At 36.0% G+C, this 19843-nt stretch overlaps 1 protein-coding gene across 1 annotated transcript in view; it reads right to left on the bottom strand.

The window, feature by feature from the left end:
* C14H18orf63 (chromosome 14 C18orf63 homolog) overlaps positions 1–19843 on the bottom strand; it is a 44690-nt gene that overhangs the window by 9389 nt on the left and 15458 nt on the right. The window contains exons 7-12 of the mRNA XM_059895424.1: positions 19251–19360; positions 16212–16308; positions 16015–16100; positions 14632–14815; positions 5932–6927; positions 5652–5741 (exon numbers count right to left, since the gene is read on the bottom strand). Of these exons, the coding sequence (XP_059751407.1) occupies positions 5685–5741; positions 5932–6927; positions 14632–14815; positions 16015–16100; positions 16212–16308; positions 19251–19360 (1530 nt within the window). The 3' untranslated portion in view covers positions 5652–5684. The remainder of the gene's footprint in view (positions 1–5651; positions 5742–5931; positions 6928–14631; positions 14816–16014; positions 16101–16211; positions 16309–19250; positions 19361–19843) is intronic.

Here is a 19843-nt window from a genome sequence, read left to right as displayed (position 1 = left end):
TAATCTCCAAAATATATAAACAGCTCATTCAGCTCAATATCAAAGAAACAAACACCCCAATCCAAAAATGGGCAGAAGACCTAAATAGACATTTCTCCAAAGAAGACATACAGACGGCCACGAAGCACATGAAAAGATGCTCAACATCACTAATTATTAGAGAAATGCAAATCAAAACTACAATGAGGTATCACCTCACTCCTGTTAGAATGGGCATCATCAGAAAATCTACAAACAACAAATGCTGGAGAGGGTGTGGTGAAAAGGGAACCCTCTTGCACTGTTGGTGGGAATGTAAATTGATACAGCCACTATGGAGAACAATATGGAGGTTCCTTAAAAAACTAAAAATAGAATTACCATATGACCCAGCAATCCCACTACTGGGCATATACCCAGAGAAAACCATAATTCAAAAAGACACATGCACCCGAATGTTCATTGCAGCACTATTTACAATAGCCAGGTCATGGAAGCAACCTAAATGCCCATCAACAGACAAATGGATAAAGAAGATGTGGTACATATATACAATGGAATATTACTCAGCCATAAAAAGGAACGAAATTGAGTCATTTGTTGAGACGTGGATGGATCTAGAGACTGTCATACAGAGTGAAGTAAGTCAGAAAGAGAAAAACAAATATCGTATATTAATGCATGTATGCGGAACCTAGAAAAATGGTACAGATGAGCCAGTTTGCAGGGCAGAAGTTGAGACACAGATGTAGAGAATGGACATATGGACACCAAGGGGGGAAAACTGCGGTGGGGTGGGGATGGTGGTGTGCTGAATTGGGCGATTGGGATTGACATGTATACACTGATGTGTATAAAACTGATGCCTAATAAGAACCTGCAGTATAAAAAAACAAACAAAACAACTAATACTAAACTTTCATTGGGTTATTTGTATGGAAACATGTTAATATAAATGTTTCAGACATTACATGAAATTTCTAAAAATCTTATATTTGTATTTGTATGGAAATATGTATGGAAATATGTTAATATAAATGTTTCAGACATTACATGAAATTTCTAAAAATCATATTTGTATTTGTATGGAAATATGTATGGAAATATGTTAATATAAATGTTTCAGACATTACATGAAATTTCTAAAAATCTTATATTTGTACTTGTATGGAAATATGTATGGAAATATGTTAATATAAATGTTTCAGACATTACATGAAATTTCTAAAAATCTTATATGTTCTGGTATAATGTTATAAGTAATAATCCTATTTATTACTTTAAAATGTATATCTCAGAAATAACTAATTTTCTTGTCAACTGCATTATTATGAACTGTCATCAAATCTTTAACCGTGGTCATTTTTAAGTCTTTTGTCATTTACAGACAGTTCTGGGTGTACTCTGATGATTTTGCAAATATGTTCCTATAAAAGGGTTTCATCTTCAAGAAATACATGGAAAAGACTCTGACAAGTACAGGTTTCTGGTAAAGGACTGTACTGCTGAACTGAATGAATAAGCATTTTCAGAACTCTAATGAAAAACTGATGAACTCATAAAAGTGCTAACAAAAGATCAAGATGAAAAAAAAAAATTAATTACATGGGACTGAGTGAACTGATGAGGATGAGTATAATTTTTGTGACTTTCTGTCTGAATTTAAAAAAAAAAAAAAATTCCACAAGGACTCAGAGGCAAAGAATATACAAATCAATTTTCACTGCAAAGTAAAGGAGCTGTTACAGTGGAGGATTACTGGACTGAATGTCAATACTATGACATAGTATGAGTGTGTTTCATGTTTGGTAATTGCAATCATTGTTGCTTTTGTTGTGGTCATCCATGTACAATGCTTGGTGTCAGTCGATTTATCTCTTGTAAAAATAAAATACAGTGTGTGTGTGTGTGAAAAAAAAAAAAAAACAAAACACTAGTGCTTAGGAAATCTATTGGAGGCAGAAGCAGTCAAGGGTAGCCTAGGGTTAGGGTTAGGCTTAGGGTTAGGGTTAGGGTACGGCTTAGGGTACGGGTTCGGGGAGGGGTTCGGGTCTGGCGTAGGGTATGGGTTAGGGTTAGGGTTAGGGTTAGTGTTAGAGTTAGGGCTCGGTTTAGGGTACGGGTTAGGATTAGGGTACGTGTTAGGGTTAGGGTAGGGGTTAGGGTTAGGGTACGCGTTAGGCTTAGGGTAGTTATTAAACCTATCCCACTCTCTAGATACCCCTTAGCACGTAAAGGAATATTATTTGGGGGTCGAGCCATGGAGAAGAGTTTAGACACTAGGATAAGATAAGGAACACACCCATTATAAAGAAATCACATTAGGATTCTCTTTTTAAGCTGTTCCTTAAAACACTAGTGCTTAGGAAATCTTTTGGAGGCAGAAGCAGTCAAGGGTAGCCTAGGGTTAGGGTTAGGCTTAGGGTTAGACTTAGGGTACGGCTTAGGGTACGGGTTCGGGGAGGTGTTCGGGTACGGCATATGGTATGGGTTAGGGTTAGGGTTAGGGTTAGGGTTAGGGCTCGGTTTAGGGTACGGGTTAGGATTAGGGTACGTGTTAGGGTTAGGGTAGGGGTTAGGGTTAGGGTACGCGTTAGGGTTAGGGTAGTTATAAAAAAAAAAAATAAAGAAGCATATTTGTACTTCTAATAAAAAAAAAAAAAAAAAAAAGAAAAAAAAGAATGAGTGCAGGCTATGGTCGACTGACCAAGTGACCAAATATATATCCTTATTAACAGCACCTTCATAAACAAATATTTTCACCACGCCCTCACAAACAAAGTGACATACTGTTTTTTACTGCAGTCTACTAGTTATCTATCATACTAGTTTCAGAATGACAAAGGCACACTCAAAATAGGCTTTAAACCAGATGTAGTTCCTTATGCAAATGGTAAAATAATTATAAAACAGAGATAATTCTGGAAAATAGAAACTTTTTCAGTAAAGGTATACAGTAAATTAATAGGGCACAATTTCAAGAACAAGAATTATATTTACAATTTTGAAGTAACGTTTGTATTCATTTTTGCCTTTAATTGCAGTCGTTTAGTGAAGTAGCAAAAGCAGTAAGTCACACTAAAAAAACCTAAGTTCAACTTATACTTGACTCTCTGCTGGCTCTTTTTTAATGAAGGATTATTTCAGTGGAATATTTATGAGGATTTTGGTTTCTTTAAATATCTTACCACAACAATTATATCACATTTTGCAAATCAAATATCTAAAATGTTTGAAAGCCAGAATAATACTAGTTAGGAGAGAAGCTCCATTTCTGTTTCCCTCTTTTTATATATTTGATAATTTATTTGTAATATGGACCAAATATCATTGTTGACATTTGTTTCAATACACTTATACTCCTATGTCTTTGCCAGGCACCCAGAATGGGTTTGCTGGAGAATAGACCACATGGCTGATTGCAGTCTTATTTCAGTAACCCAGTGTATAACCTATTACCTGGCACATAGCATTGGCTTAATAAATAAGGCTGAACAAATAAATCTCCCTCCAATATTTTGATTATATGATTGAAGGCTCTAGTTCTTCTGTGAAATAGATTTTATTTTTATTGAGGGCTTCCTGTTAGTTTGCATATTTACACTAAAATGAAAGTTAGTGAATCAATGAAGATATGGTAGACCCCCAAAATTTAATGCATATATACACATTCTTTTTTTTCTTTAAAAATATGCTATACCTTATCTGTAAGAGATACACACTAAAGTATTTATGGATAAAACTATACGACATATTGAATTTGCTTTAAAATAGTATAGGAAAAAAAGTGTATCTGTGAGAAATAGATGAAACAGAGTGGTAAAATATTAATAATTGTTGAAGCAGGGTGATAGGTACTGAGAGGTTTTTTATACTATGCATGTTGTGTGGTTTGAAAATTTCAACAGTAAAAATAATTAATTCAAATACATTTCAATAATAAAAAGGCAAAATAAAGATATTTCCAACTAACACAACTACTATATAACTGGCATTTTGCAAAGATCTGTACTAGACTAATTATATGACGTTGTTATAGTGAAAGGTTGTGAACAACTTAAATGTCAATCAGTAGGGACAGTTAAATGTAGGATATCCACATTGCAATGGAACACTATCTAACCACGAAAAAACCTGTTGAGTGATAAAAGAGTTTCCACAGCAGCGTATGGAGCCCGATTCCATGTTCACAGGAGTGTGTGTGTGTGTCCGTCCACTGTTCAGAGTGGTTATCTCTGCAAAGAGGAATTGCACGTGGTTTTTTGTTTTTGTTTTTTTACTTTTTTCTTGAAACTGTTTTGTATTATTTAACAATTTTAGAGGGGTATATATTAATTTATATTTGGGGGAAATTCTTTTCTATTATGATATCCTATGATTTTTCTCATTATGTTATTCTTTCTAGCTGATGGACAGATGTTTTAATTGTGTTAAAAACTGTGTTAGGTCTTAAGTAATTCAAAGTGGGAAAGTGCTATACTTCTAAAACAATATGAAATCTAGAGTAGATTTCATTTATTTTTAAAAATGAAAATAAAAATTTTAAGGCATTCTAGCACATACATTTTTTTCCTCAACCACCTACTGACTGCATATAGTAAGCCATCAAAAACTACATGAAACTTAACATTATAAAATATATGAAAATAGATTTAAGTATCTTTTGGTAATTCAAATCAGGCTGAAAACTCTATTAATTATAGAAATAAATAGCATTTGGAAAATAAAATAAGAAAATGCTTTGTAGTTTGTTCATAATAAATTCGAATTGAAAATATTCCAACAGTTCTATGCAAAAAAGTATTTGTGGGTATTTCAGTAATACGTTTGTTAGATTAAACAGATGGCAGAACAGAATAAAATGCAATTTCCAGATGCGTGGTTTTGTGATTTCAGTGCTGTGGACTCAGTCTTATCAGCTAAATCTCAAGTTTAACTTTAGTGAGCACTGCAAAATTTTTTGGAGTAAACTTGAACTTAATGATTAACTTCTGAAACATTATTTAAGGTTAATTATCTTGGGTAAGAGTCCAAAAGGTAGGTGTTCTAATGGCTATGAAATCTTGTATCTTTAGGCAGTCTGCGCCGTGCCTTGTTCTTAGTCTGCAAAGACCCCAGAACAGAGTGGGTGGGAGCCAGTGATGGGACCTCTCTCTACCTCATCCTTCTTTAGGGGCCTTTACAACACGTTACAGTTGCTGTGTACAGTCCTTAGTCAAGGATTGTACTGTCCCCACCATTTACTATTTCCTTGTTGATTTTAAGGCTTCAAGGAATTAAAAGTAGCTCCTCTGGTACGTGAGATAGGGGATCCCTAAACTTGGTAATTCCTATTTTGTTAATGTAATAAAAAATAAATCAGGGACGTCCTTGGTGGCACAGTGTTTAAGAATACACCTGCCAATGCAGGGGACAAGGGTTTGATCCCTTGTCTGGGAAGATCCTACATGTGGTGGAGCAACTAAGCCCGCAAGCCACAACTATTGAGCCTGCTCGCCTAGAGCCCGTGCTCCGCAATAAGAGAAGCCACCGCAATGAGAAGCCCGCACACTGCAACGAAGAGTAGCCCCCGCTCACCGCAAGTAGAGAAAGCTTGCACGCAGCAACAAAGACCCAACACAGCCAAATAATAATCAATCAATCAATCAATCAGAAGATATCACCTAAGTTACCTGGTGGATATTTCCTTCTTTCACATCCATGTCCTAAGCTTTAGGAATGATGAGAGATTTCTTAGGTGTTGATTTGTCCAAGTTATGTATCTGTAACCAGATTAAAGAATCACATTTTGTTATAAATTAACTGTATATACTTGCAGTTGTGTTAGATATTCTGTTTCTTAATGTGTTTCTAGATGATCTTGGGCAAATCATTTAAATCTTTATTGAGGGGTTTTAAAGGCCTATCACATGGTCAATATCCCCAGATTAAAACTGTTTTTAGGTTTTTTACCTGGTTCTTAGAAGAACTGGATTGTCCATAATGGATAGTACTGGAGTGAGGCTTCTTTGAAGTTTCTGAAGAGTCCTGACATAATTTCCTTTTAGACTTGTGGGCTGTTCTGCTTACTATTAATCGGTGGTCACTTACATCAGTTTCTTTAGTTTGATCAACTGATTGTTGCTGCAGCAGTTGGGAATCTTCCGTTTCTGTGTCTGATTCAAAAATGTGTGGTGGTCTTTTCACTTTTAGTGACTCGTGGGCTTTCCCTAAAATTTGTGTTATGTATTTGCTTGTCAAATTTTCTTTTTCATCCACTTGGAAGTCAACAGCACTTTTTATTACCCCTAACTTGTTATTTGACATCCGAAATACTGAACTATTAGATAGCTGTTTACTTTTACTTAAACTCATGACTGATAATTTTCCACTAGAAGGGGGATTTTCTGTCATATTTTCAAAGGACTCAGTGTTTTTTTCTTGCAGAGATCTAGAAGTCTTCATTTGAATGCTGCGATTAAATCTTTTTTTAATAGCTGGATCTAAATTCAGTTTATCATCCTGGATCACACTAGTTTTAAGTGAAAGCAACTTAGATTCTGTAACATGTTTTCTTTTCAGGTTGTCAGGTTCAAAGATATTTTTGTTCATCTGTAATTGTCGATTTTTGAAAACTGGTATGAATTTAGGGGCAATATTATGTTGGGAGCTAAAATCTGTGTCTTGAACTTGCTTATTTCCTCTGTTGAGCTTTGGTACTTTCAGATGTACTTGTGCTGCCTCGTCAGGAAGGGATTTCTTTCTGCTCTGAACAGATTCTGGCTGGAGGTGCAGAGTTGAGGACACACAGGGCTTCGGCTGGCTGACCGAAAGCTCCACCTTGTGGTCCGTGGCTACTGAATGAAGTGGAATACTTTGAGCCTGGGCAGGTCTTGTGGAAGGGGCCCTAGCCAGAGAGGACCTGAATTTTTGTTTAGTGGTTAGATTAGGCGGCTTGACTTTCTTTTCCTGAAAGGATAAAGATTAGGAAATTTAGAAAATGTAATAATGTCCTTAATGGAAAAGAAATAAGATATAAGATATCATCAAAATATGGATAAAAAGTAACACTACAATACATAGAACAGGTAAAGAAAAACAAAAAACAAATGAGCCTTAGTGAGGACATGTGTATATTTCTTATGATTTGTATCCTTCTTTAGATACCATCCTTTCAAGATAATATTTTAAGATGAAGTTATATTCTAAATTGTATATAAATCAACTATAAAAACTATACCCTTAGCTGCTACCATCGTCCTCCAAACGTGCTCGTTCTGCTGTCTCTCTCAGAATGTCTTTCCCTCTTCTCTCCATTTTTTCCCTCTCAACTTCCCAAGGATCTTCTATCAGTTACTATTTATTTGTCACCAAAAAAATAGGACAAGGTAATGCTCTTATCTTTTAGTGTGCATGTTCAGTCTCCCTAAGTAGATACTAGATTCTTTGAGGGTAGGAACTATGAGTTACTTATTCTTACATCCTTCACATTCTTAAATCTTTCACACAGTTACTAACAAAACACTTACTCAAGAAATTAAATTAATGGAGGAGGTGGTTGCATCTACACTACGCCTTTCAGAACAAGTAGGATTTTGAGTTTAGGGCAGTGACTGTGTCTTAATCATTTTGCAGTCTCATTGCCTACTAGAGTGCCTGGTACCTGGAAGCAATTCAGCAAGTACTCGTCAAACTGACTTGTCAGATACATCAAAGAGAAACAAGTGTTCAGAGTCTTCTTAAAAAATTGTAAAAAAATATAAAGCATGAAATATACCATTTTATCCATTTTTAAGCATACAATTCAGTGGCATTAAGTACATTCCCCACTGTACTTCTGTTCTGTAATCATCACCACTATTTCCAAAACTTTATCTTTATCCCAAACAGGAACTTCATAGTCTTTAAGCAATAACTCGTTTCCTTCTCCTCACAGCTCTGGTCACCACCATTCTCCTTTCTGTCTCTATGAATTTGCCCACTCTATGTAGTCCATGTAAGTGGAATCACAATATTTGTCTTTTTGTGTCTGGCTTATTTCATTTAGCTTTTCAAGGTTCATCCATGTTGTAGCACGTGTCAGAATTTCATTCATTTTTATGGCTGAATAATAGTCCATGTATGTATATACCACATTTTGTTTATCTATTCATCTGTTGCTGGGAAGTGCTTATAGTCTTTTAAAATACATACCTATTAAGTCTTAGTGTCTGTAAAAGAGAGACATGTGACAATAATCTGAAACACTCAACACAGAGTTCTTTTCTCACCCTCTGACATAAAAAACACATAGATTCACAACGTGAAATAAAATTTAAAAAAACAATCTGGAACAATATTCAAACCAGAACAATTGGTTTTTCTCTCCCTTACTGGAGATTCAGTTGTTGAATATAGTTGGGAGGACAGTAGGACAGAATTTTAGGAGATAAGAGTTGTGAACAGGCAGAGGAAAAGTGAGTGATCCAGTTACTTATTAGGCAAATCACACCAAAACTTAGTGGCTTTAAATAAAAATAATTATGTTTTATCTTTAATGATTCTGGGATTTAAAAAAAAATTTTATTTATTTTTTGATTCTGGGATTTGACATGGTTTAGCTAAGAGTCTCTCAGGCAGTTGTGGTTAGATGACTCTGGGGCTGGAATCACTTCCTCACTCACATGTATGATGATCGACACTGGTTGTCAGCTGGAGTACCTACAGGTAGCCTCTTCATGTAGACTGGGATCCCTCACACGTGGCAAAGCAACTGTCCCAAGAGACAGGTAGAAACTGTTTTTCTTTTAATGACCTAGTCTTGGAAGTCATGTAGCATCACTTCTATCACAGGCCTGCCCAGACCCAAAGGGAGGGAACATAGACCCCATACTGCAATAGAAGAGTTGTCACTGGTCAGAAGGGCATGTGGCTGGGTGACCTTGTGGCCACCTTGAAAAATGGAGTAGATGTCAGAGAGCAGTTGGTCTCTTACCAACTTCAAGCCTCGGACATCATAGTACAGGTGACCTACAAAAGGGCTGGTGCACTTGGCAATGGAGATGCATACAAACCCGACACAGGATTTAGAGAGCTGAAGGAGGAGATGTGGTCAGGGCAGATGGAGCTATGGCCCAACTTCTGCTCCATATCAACAAGCTGCCATGGCTTATCCCAATGAGGCTGAGCTGCAATACTGGCCTCACACAGACTTTCTCTGTGTGAACGTAGCTCTCGCTTCGCCTCCACCTTCCCAATCACGTGCCACCCTAAGCCAGAACGATGTAGGAAGGAATTCAAGGACACATACCTACAGCGTACTCAAGTTGACATAATACAAATCACCACAGAGAACAATGCTCCTTCTCCCACCATGGCTATTCGTGGGAGAAGTGGGAAGTCCCCAATAAAGTCCTGGGTAAGGTTTGGGTGATGCTCAAAGTAGGTGACTGCGTTCACTTTTGTCTGCAGATTTCTCAAGCCTGAGTCTTATCCATGTCAGTAAGGCAAGAGGACACCTCTCTTTACTTCCTCATAATTTGCAGAGGGCACAGAAGAGGACCCAGCCTGCTTTCATGACCCTGAGTGAAGTGATGCAGAAGCTAACTGAGGAATGGTTTATAATGCCAGTAGATTGCTAGGCTGAGTGAAAAAGCACGCATCAAGAAGGGGTTTGTATTGTTTGATAGGGCTGCTATAACAAAGCCACCACAAACTGGGTGGCTTAAACAACAGAAATGTATTGCCTCAAAGTTCTGGAGGTGAGAAGTCCAAAATAAAAAAGGTGCTGGCAGAATTGGGGCCATGAGAAAAGGATATGCTCTAGGCTTCTTCCCTTGACTTGGAGATGGCCATTTCATATTCACATGGCATTCTCCCTGCAAATGAGTCTGTGTCCAAATTTCCCCTTTATATAAGAACACCAGTCACATTGGATTAGGGGCCCACATATGCCAGTATCTAATCATTTCTGTAACAGCCCTATTTCAAACAAGGCCACATCCTGAGGTACTGCTGGTTAGGACTTCAACATGTCAATTTTTTTTGGGGGGGAGGGGTGCACAATTCTACCCATAACAGGGTTTGACATGTAGCTCTAGAGAAATTCAAGAGGGGGTACAGCTGTTCTTCTGAAGACCATCTGTACAAAGGAGCTAGAAGAACACCTTGTATACCATCTTTGTCAAGATACCATATGAGACCAGCAACATCAGACTAATGCAAGTCAAGAAGTTAATGCCTGCCCTCTCCCCTCCACTACTCAGCTGTGACTGTGTGATGGATGTGACGGATACAGTGGACTGGTGTTCAATACCCATTCCACCCTCCTTCTAGCATTCCTTCTGGAGCCTGGAAATCTAAAATGAACATTTTCTCCTTTGCAGCTAGGGTTCAGGATGTGATTTAGGATCAACCAGTCAGATGCACTCATACAATATTTGGAAGAAAGAAGTGAGGTAAAGCCATACTTCTGTAGTTTCTGCTGAAAAGTTTACTTATGAATGCCTTTGGTTTTTCAGTTGCAATGTTAGCAGAAGCCCCAGTGTCCACTCACCAGCTTTGCAGGTGTCTGGAAACAGAGCTTAGGGCATTCATTCTCCTGATGTGGACCATTTGAGGCAAACACACCAAATGCCCTCACCCTATGTAGGCTTTCCCCCGTACGTAGATGCTATCACGGGGAGAATGATTCTTAAATTTGAATGAAATTCTACCTCAAAAAGATGTTTTGTCAGAAGCGGCTGAATCATCTTAAAATGTCTAGATTGAATTTTTTCCATTTGATGAAAAAACAGGTCAAGAACTAAGTTGAAATCAATTATAGAAAATCAAAGAACATTTTTAGACCCTTGGTTTTCATAAACCATAATAACTGTTAAACAATATACCTACTACTTGAGATAGCAAAAGAAAAACTCATTCTAGGCAGATTCATATAAGAATAGATTACCTGTATTTTGATATAAAACTTATCTAGAATATGTATCTGAAACGCTTATATTCACACCCAGTTTCATCTTCATCTGTCTCTCAGGAATATATATCTGGTGGAAATAATTTCCAGGAGCTTGTTTTGCTCCCTAGCTTGTCAATGTATTATTTACTCATTCTTTCAATTTCTAAAATATAGTAAACAGCCCAAAGGGGGAAACCTCTTCTAGGTTTACATTCAAAAATTTTAAAAAGACTACAAAAAGGGCCAGTGTAAACAGCAGATGAGCTCATAAGTAATTCACAGAACTTAAAATACTTAAATTGTCAACAAACCAAAGCTTTGTGAAGTCATAACCTAAAAAAAAAACATACACTCTACCACATTATTACCATTATTCTGCCAGGTGTCAGTGTGGCTTAGTTGACTTTTAATTTCTAGAACTTTACATACAATTTATATAACTGTACATTAACATAAAATTATAGGGAAACCAAAAGCTTTAATTTATATTTAGATATGAATGGATATCTAATGGAGGCCCAGAATTAAGGAAATTATTAAATGAAGCTTGAGGACTGATCAAAATGATGGATCAAATGTGTTTTTTTCTATTAAAATTTGGTTCTGTGTCTTGCACCACCTGAGTGTTTCTTGATTAAAGTCCAACCACGATTCAGTTAAGCTTAGGATTTAAGTACAGGTTTGTAGGAAATATAGGGCTTGGAAGAATGTGTTAAGTTTAAAAGACATGACACGATAAGGAAGCCATCATTCAAATGCAAAATATGGGACATTTTCCAGGTATATGATCCAGTTTTCCCAGCAAATAACTGGCATAAAAAAAAGGGAGGGGAATTTGGAATGTTATTCAATAAAAGAGATCTAAGAGATAGAACAACCAAATTATGTGGACCTTGCTTGGATTCTGACTTAAACGAAACCTCTAAAATAAATCTTTGAGATAAACAGGGAATTGTAGTATGAACTGGTATTAGGTGATATTAATGAATTATTGTTACATAATATTTTTAAAAAGCTCTTATCAGAAAAAGATACATACTAAAGTCTTTACAGATTAAAATAACAGCATATCTTGGATTTGTTTTAAAAGACTACAGTTTACCCCCACCCCAAAAATCCGTCAAGGAAGAGCTAGATGATAGGCATACAGGAGTTCGTTACACTATAGTAATTTCTTTTATGTATCTTGGAGAATTCCTGTAAGTTAAAAAAAAAAGCTAGTTTGGCTAAGCACTCCTGCTAATTTACTTTTTTAAGTCAGTTGAGCTTTATCAAGTAGTTTGATCAATTTATTTTTCATTTTTAAAATTTATTCTTTTTAGTACTTCATGAATCTTAGAGCTAACAAGGTTGTAGCAATAATAGGAACTAACATTTACTGAGAGCTCAAGTACAAGGAACTGTTCCGAATAGGATTATCTAATCCAAAAACAAAACACAAAAAACCCTATGAAGTACTGGGAAGGAAATGGTGATGTGCTGCCCAGATCCCCTTCAAGAAAGGGCTGCTCCCCCGCTGCTGGGGTACTGTCAGCAAACCACCTTTGGCAGTCAGCCCCTGCAGAGACTGCCTCAGTTATGGAGACCCATCTCACCCTAGAACCTGCCTGTCTCCAGGTGGCCCAAATCCAACGACAGATGGAAGAGGTATAAAGGCCTGGCTATTTTGGCCAATGCAGAACCACTGTGATGGGCCGTTTTAGCCACTGTGCTCCTCAGAAGGTTGGCCATGGCTATATGGCACCTGCTTTGCTTTTAACTTCTCCCTTTACCCATTCTTCTTCCTTCCCTGCTGTCTGTAGGTGTTGATTCCAAGGGCACTTCTCAATAAGCATCACACGCACTGGACTCCATTTCAGAGTAGGCCTCCTAGAGAGCCCAATTTGTGACAAGTGCTATTACTACCACTACTACTATGCCCCATTTTACAACTGGAGAAACTGAGGCACACGGAGATCAAATAACTTGCCCAAGATTATACAAGTAGTAAGGAGTTCAAACCTAGGCAGCCTGTCTCTAGAGCCTGGCTCTTAACCACAAATCTAAACTTTTTCCAATTTTAGAACTAAGAATCCATTCTTTGGGTTTCAGTTTTAATTCTGCAATGTATTTAACTGTGTGGTTTTGGCTAAATTACTTGAATGCTGTGAGCTTCAAGTTTCTTCTTCTGCAAAACTGAGAAAACAATTTTTTACCCCAAGAGTCTATTTTGATGATTAAGTGAGAAGGCACAGAGAAGGCACTCAATAAAACTGAGGAGAAATTCTTATTGTCAATGTACCAATTGTCAGCAGCACTATAAAGACCAGAATTTCCAAATAAGTGTTATTTTACATTTAAGAAGCAAATTTTCACAAATATATTGTCTGGACTCACCACTTTCAAAACAGATGTAGGCTGGAAATATAAGGTATTCAATAAATATATTCAATAAAAATGCATGATGTAATGACATATCTTCTAAATTCCTCAGATTTGGACTTGGCCAACAACTAAACCTTTTAAAATGTTATGTCAGGGAAAAATTTTAAGATTCATAAAGATCATAAAGATGTCAATTGGTATCTGTCCACCCACACTCCCTTCTAAGGAAATGGCCTTGCCTATAGCACCTGATATTTTGGCTGTTATGTTTTTATAGCATTTATATGAGGTGTTAGCCCCTAACCCAAGGATACCAGATCCACAGGCTAGTGGCTAGTGACAGATGTGTGACCCGGCTAGAAAAGATAAAAGGGGTCTATCAAATACTGGCTCTGGTGAATTTTACTTGAGGATTATAAAGAGAATGAAGCAAGTAGTACGGCAGCAAAAGCTGCAAAAATGCCATGAGGCATAGTGTTTGAGCCATAGCAAGTCAACACCACATGAAAGCCTAAATCACTGGAGCAGTGGAAGCTATGACAAAACAAGATGCTAGCATTATAAGTCAAGAAAGGAGACTCAGAAGACACAGAAATATTGAAATAATTCATATTACATTTCGAACTGTTCAAATTATTCAAACCTCCATCTTTCCTTTTGATGAAAACACACATATTTGTCATTTAAAAGAAAGATCATTGTTGAAAAATTTAAATTGAATTTCCACTTGTTCTTCAAAAACTTCCCTTTTAATTTTGTTTCCTTTTGACAAAGAAATCTTCTTTTATTGAGTGTGAAGATAGGCCATCATATTTTCTTCATCAATATTGCTTAATTCCTACTTATTCCTTTTTTTCATAAATAAGATTTCACTTAGCATATCATCTTACAATGAAAATGCTACCAAGTTAATTCAATTTCTATAAATGGAATTATTCAAAGGCTTTTTCAATCAATCAGACGCAAACGAAGTGGCAGAATTTCAAAGAAAACTTGGATTTGTATGAGGCAAATGTTTCCAAACTATCCTATATGATCATTTATTCATTTATTCTTTGAAAAAACATTTAATGAACACCTATTAAGTAACAGGAACTTGGAATAAGAAGATGAATATGCTCTTTGCCCTCTAGGAAGTCATGTTAAATTAGAAGAAACAGAACAGTAAACAACTACTACCATAATACCAAGTTAAATACAATAATAATAAGAATGACAATAACAAATGGTTAAGTACAACAATGACAAATAGTATTAGGGAAACATTGAACTGAAAGAAAAGACTTATAGCACAGTGGGTAGGTAGTCCATCACTGAAGGCAAAAGGTGCATAGCATGTCTTAGAGAACTTGGTAGGATATGAAATCTCTTACCTGCAGATACAGTTTAGTTAGTTCTTGTGTGTAGTAGCACGGTTTAGTTGTCATCTTTATGGGAAATCCACATATATGGGGCAGTTTAGATTTTAAATCTGAAACAAAACTTTTCAACACACTTTCCATATCTACCCTTGGAAAGAACTGTATGGGCTGACTTCTGATGCAACTGAGAGGGTATCTGAACATTGTTAAAGAACAGTGGGACATTTTTTGTAGATAGAAGACAGCATTTTGTAATGGAAGTAAAAAGGTCTTAAAATAGTAACTGCTAAAAAGGCACACAACTAAATCCTAACTATTTTATATATTGCTTATTCCTTATTATCCAAAGCTATAGAGAACGTTTTCTCACAGGAATCTTAATTGCTTAAATTTTAACACTCACAATAAAGACAACTCACAGTACCCTTACTATATGGCTTTCTACACAGACTGGCAAACTAAGATTTATAAAAAAATGATTTATAAAAAAGATACTATGACCTTTATGGATTATAAAAATAAGTGTTTACAGTAAACAATAAACAGGTTGCATCTCTAAGAGCAGTAAAAATTCAGTACAGAGAAACAACATGTCTAGATTGTATTCAAGCTCTGAAAGCAGTTCTCTGAGAAAAGCAGCTACTTTTTCAGATGAAAAATATTCTGAAGACTTGGAATAATGTCTTAGCATCTAATGAAGGGGAAAAATTGATAGCTGTCAACCTCAACTTTATATTAAGATTTGGGTTAGGAAATGTAGAATACAGAAAGAGAACACTAGGCTCCTCCCTCTTCCATTTGGAAACTCCAGCTGGTCAGAATACAAAGAGACAGAGATGGTGAAATAAGTACGAATTAAGATGGAAGAGTTTCACCTGAGCGCTTGTGCTCTTTTTGTACGTAGATTTTTAAAAATAACATTAAGAAAAATATTTTCTTGTATCAATGGGGTGCATTAAGTGCAACTCAAATCCTCTAAACTTTGACCGTAAAATTACTCTGAAAAGAAAATTTCATTAAATGACTAGTTCTTTTAACTCTACCCTTTCAGTAATATCCAGCATGCCACAGGAGGGAGCCCTTGGCTAAGGAGAAGCCTGCAATTATTTTCTTACTTTCTACAAGGAATCATGTAAACATTTTTCCTATCTACTCTAAAGTTTCTTCTGCCGTCTAAATTGTTGCAGTAGTGTTTAAGGGGAAAAAATATTTTTATTAAGCTCATCCTCAAATAAAAATAGCAAAATTCTAAGGAAAACAAAAAACACTTATTCAGATAAAAAGAAGTAGAGGGAAAGTAGCTTCATTTGAACTCAGAGAAGGTTGAAAATGATGACAGCAGGGCAGGAGTAAGCCTGGATCATAAGGTGGGCAGAGAGCATCTGTAAAGGATATGTGAAGATCCTTCTTCCTATCATTTTGAAGTAGATGTTGCAGTATATTTTAGTAGTTCCACAATTTTCTGGAAGCTTATAGCTATACTAAAAATTAAGAACAAAGTTGAAATTCTCTTGAGAAAGCTAAACTTAAGGTTAAATTACAAGAAGTAAAGTCAAGTAGCTACTAATGTAATATATGTTTCTATTCCTTACCAGGTCATCCCAGTGCATCTGGAAATCTTCATATGAGTGAAAAGGACAGTCAGGGGGTATGGTGTGAAGAATACTTATTATTTGTCCCATTTTCATACTATAAAAGATAGAGGTGGTGAAGTATTATCAGCCAATGCTTAGATACAGTTTAACTATGCAATTTGGAAAGCATTCAAAAATTTTAGCAACTATCAACACATAAGTAATAAGCTACTCATTTGCTCCCAGTTCTAAATTAACATTGTACTAAATTCTTAAGAACTAGAATTGTTAGAAAAAACTAAGTTGAACTGATGCAAACAATAAGCCAGTTATAAGCACAAACTAATGACTAATACAGTGTTGCCACACAGAGGTATGCCTGGTAATTGTTAGACTTTAGGGAAAAGTCTGTTAAGAGCTGAATCAATCAGTCAAATCTGTGTTCCCTACCTACCTCTTCTTGGCTTCAATGATCAAGGCATTGTGCATATGCTGCTTGAAAGTTCTTTTGCCTAATCAGGTTAAAATTTCATGCCAATAGTCATATTTATGTTAATAACAAGTCATTTTTTCCCCTGAAAACAGTATAAACTTAAAACGGCTCATATCAAATGATAATGAATCATTAATTATATGTACAAGTTTATAAGATTCTATTGATATTATTATAATAGTTGTAATTTCGTAATGAGATACCTAGAAATTTTACTCTTTTAAAACTAGGTCTAACAAAAATGTAAATGTATATCAGAGGCCTTTAGAGTCGTGCACTTTAAGATTCTCTCTCTAAAGTGTACTGTGTTTACGTGGTCTGTTTAGCAGAGTTTACCAAATAGAGTAGCATTTTTGGCTTATCAGCATAGTCCCAGGTACTACGTGTACACAGTAAAATGATGCTCTCCCTTCATGGCAGTTTGAGGTTTTTCAAGCTGTTTGCTGAACCAGAGTGGGGAGCTATTTGAGTTCTTGTTTCTACTTGTTATTGTCATTTTCTAGGCTATATGTACATTCCCACTTTTAATCATGTACTTGCCTATAGTATCTCCTCCAGGTAAAAAAAAGTTTGTTAAACTCTTATGTAAATTTAAAAAAAAAAGGGCTTCCCTGGTGGCGCAGTGGTTGAGAATCTGCCTGCCAATGCAGGGGACACGGGTTCGAGCCCTGGTCTGGGAGGATCCCACATGCCGCGGAGCAGCTGGGCCCGTGAGCCACAATTACTGAGCTTGCGCATCTGGAGCCTGTGCTCCGCAACAAGAGAGGCCGCGATAGTGAGAGGCCCGCGCACCGCGATGAAGAGTGGCCCCCGCTTGCCACAACTAGAGAAAGCCCTCGCACAGAAACGAAGACCCAACACAGCCACAAATAAATAAATAAATAAATAAAAATTAAAAAAAAAAAAAAAAAAAAAAGGAGATAGATATTTTATTTTTTTGGCCACACCCAGTGGCATGTGGCATCTTAGTTCCCTGACCAGGGATCAAACCCGTGCCCCCTGCAGTGGAAGAGCAGAGTCCTCACCACTGGACCACCAAGGAATTCCCAATAGATAGATATTTTTAAGCAGTTTAATTGAGATGTTAACTCACATACCATACAATTAATTCACCCATTTAAAGTATAAAATTCAGTGGTTTTTAGTATATTCCCAGATATGTGCAACCATCACCACAGTCAACTTTATTTTTGTTTATTTTAAAATTTTTTGGCCGTGCCATGTGGCTTGCAGAATCTCAGTTCCCTGAACACGGATTGAATCTGGGCCGAAGCAGTGAAAGCCTGGATTCCTAACCACTAGGCCACAAGGGAACTCCCTCCCACCACAGTCAATTTTAGAACATTTCATAATCTCAAAAAAACGAGTTGAAATAAGGTAGTTTTTTGGTTACGGTTTTATTGAGGTATGACTGACTCTCAATAAACTATGTATATTTAAACTGTACGACTTGGTACATTTCGACCTATGTGTGCACCATGAAACCATCACCACAATCAAAATCGCAGGCATACTCATCGCCCTCCAAACTGTCCTTGTAATCCCTCCAATTCTTCCTTAGTTTGCATTTTCTAGAGTTTTATATAAATGGAATAATACGTACTATTTTTTGGTCTGGATTCTTCAGTCATGTTGTTGTGGTATCAATATTTCATTCCTTTTTATTGCCAAATAATATTCCATTGTGTGGATATACCACAGTTTGTTTACCTATTCACTTTTTAATGGGCATTTGGTTGTTTCCAGTTTTTGGCTATTACAAATAAAGCTGCTGTGAACATTTGTGTCTTTTTTTTTTTTTAGATAAATTTTAATTTAATTTTTATTTATTTTTTTATACAGCAGGTTCTTATTAGTCATCAATTTTATACACATCAGTGTATACATGTCAATCTGTGTATGGACATATGCTTTCCTTTCTCTTGGGTAAACCCCTAGGAGTAGAATGGCTGAACTGCAATGGTAGGTATATGTTTAACTTTTTAAAGACACTGCCAAACTGTTTTCCAAAGTGGCTGTACCATTTTACATTCCTCCCAATCATGTTTAAGTTCTCCAGTTCCTCCACATTCTCATCAATATTATATCAGGCTTTTTAGTTTTGGCTATACTAGTAGGTGTGTAGCAGTATCTTATTGTGGTTTTGATTTGCATTTTCCTAATGACTGCTAATGATGTTGAGCATCTTTTAATGTGCTTACTTGCCACCCATATATCTTTTTGGTGAATTACTTGTTTAAATCTTTAATTATTTTTTAAATGAATTATATATTGTTGAATTATAAGAGTACTTTATATATTCAATATATTATGTATTCTCAGTAAAGGTGCTTTGTTGGATATATGTTCAGCAAAAAAATAAAAATGTAGATGTATAACAAAATTATTTTAGTAATTTGATGGCTTCTGTATGACAATATTGTTTCAATACCTTTTTAAAGTGATAATTCAGTTTCAAAAATTCACAAAAATGGTTTATACTTTTGCACATATCAATGTTGAAGCAAAATAAGAGACAACTACTATCTTGAACCCACCCTAGATATTACAAATTGAAATCTCACCTTGGCAAAACATAGCACCAGTTGCTCAAAATCGAATGTCCCGCAATAACAGCATTCTTGTTAGTTTCAAAATCCTTTATAATACTTTGAGAAATATCAAATTCTCTTAGCTTTTAATAGAAATAAGATTTTAATGCATAAGTCCTCAAAAGAATTTGGCAAACAAAAAGAAACATTAAACAACACAGATTTATTACAGAGTCAGTTATGCATTATATAGTTTCAAAGGCTATTACACTGAATCATACATAACCACTTTACATAATGTACTCAGTGTTTCAGCTCACCCTGTTTCTCCTCTATACAGTATATCAAATATTTCATGCTTTCCCTCTTATCTTCCAAACCCAAACTCCTATTTTGTACTTATTTGAACTGGTTTTCAGTTTAATTATGTTAATTTATAAGAAGTTGCATCTCTGTCCAGAGGAAGGTATTTACATTTTGTCAGAATAGCATCTTAACTAAATTAAAAAACTTTTTTTAACTGGAGGATTTGTTAGGGAGTTATACCTCTATCTGGTCTTTTGGAGGGGAGAGGACAGAGCCAGTACTCCCACTCTCCTTTTGTATCCCTTTTCCATGTCTTGGAA

The sequence above is a fragment of the Balaenoptera ricei genome, chromosome 14 (genome assembly GCF_028023285.1).
Source record: "Balaenoptera ricei isolate mBalRic1 chromosome 14, mBalRic1.hap2, whole genome shotgun sequence".
NCBI lineage: Eukaryota > Metazoa > Chordata > Mammalia > Artiodactyla > Balaenopteridae > Balaenoptera > Balaenoptera ricei.
Note: the sequence above shows the minus strand (reverse complement) of the source record. Positions and strands in the feature narration are given on the sequence as shown.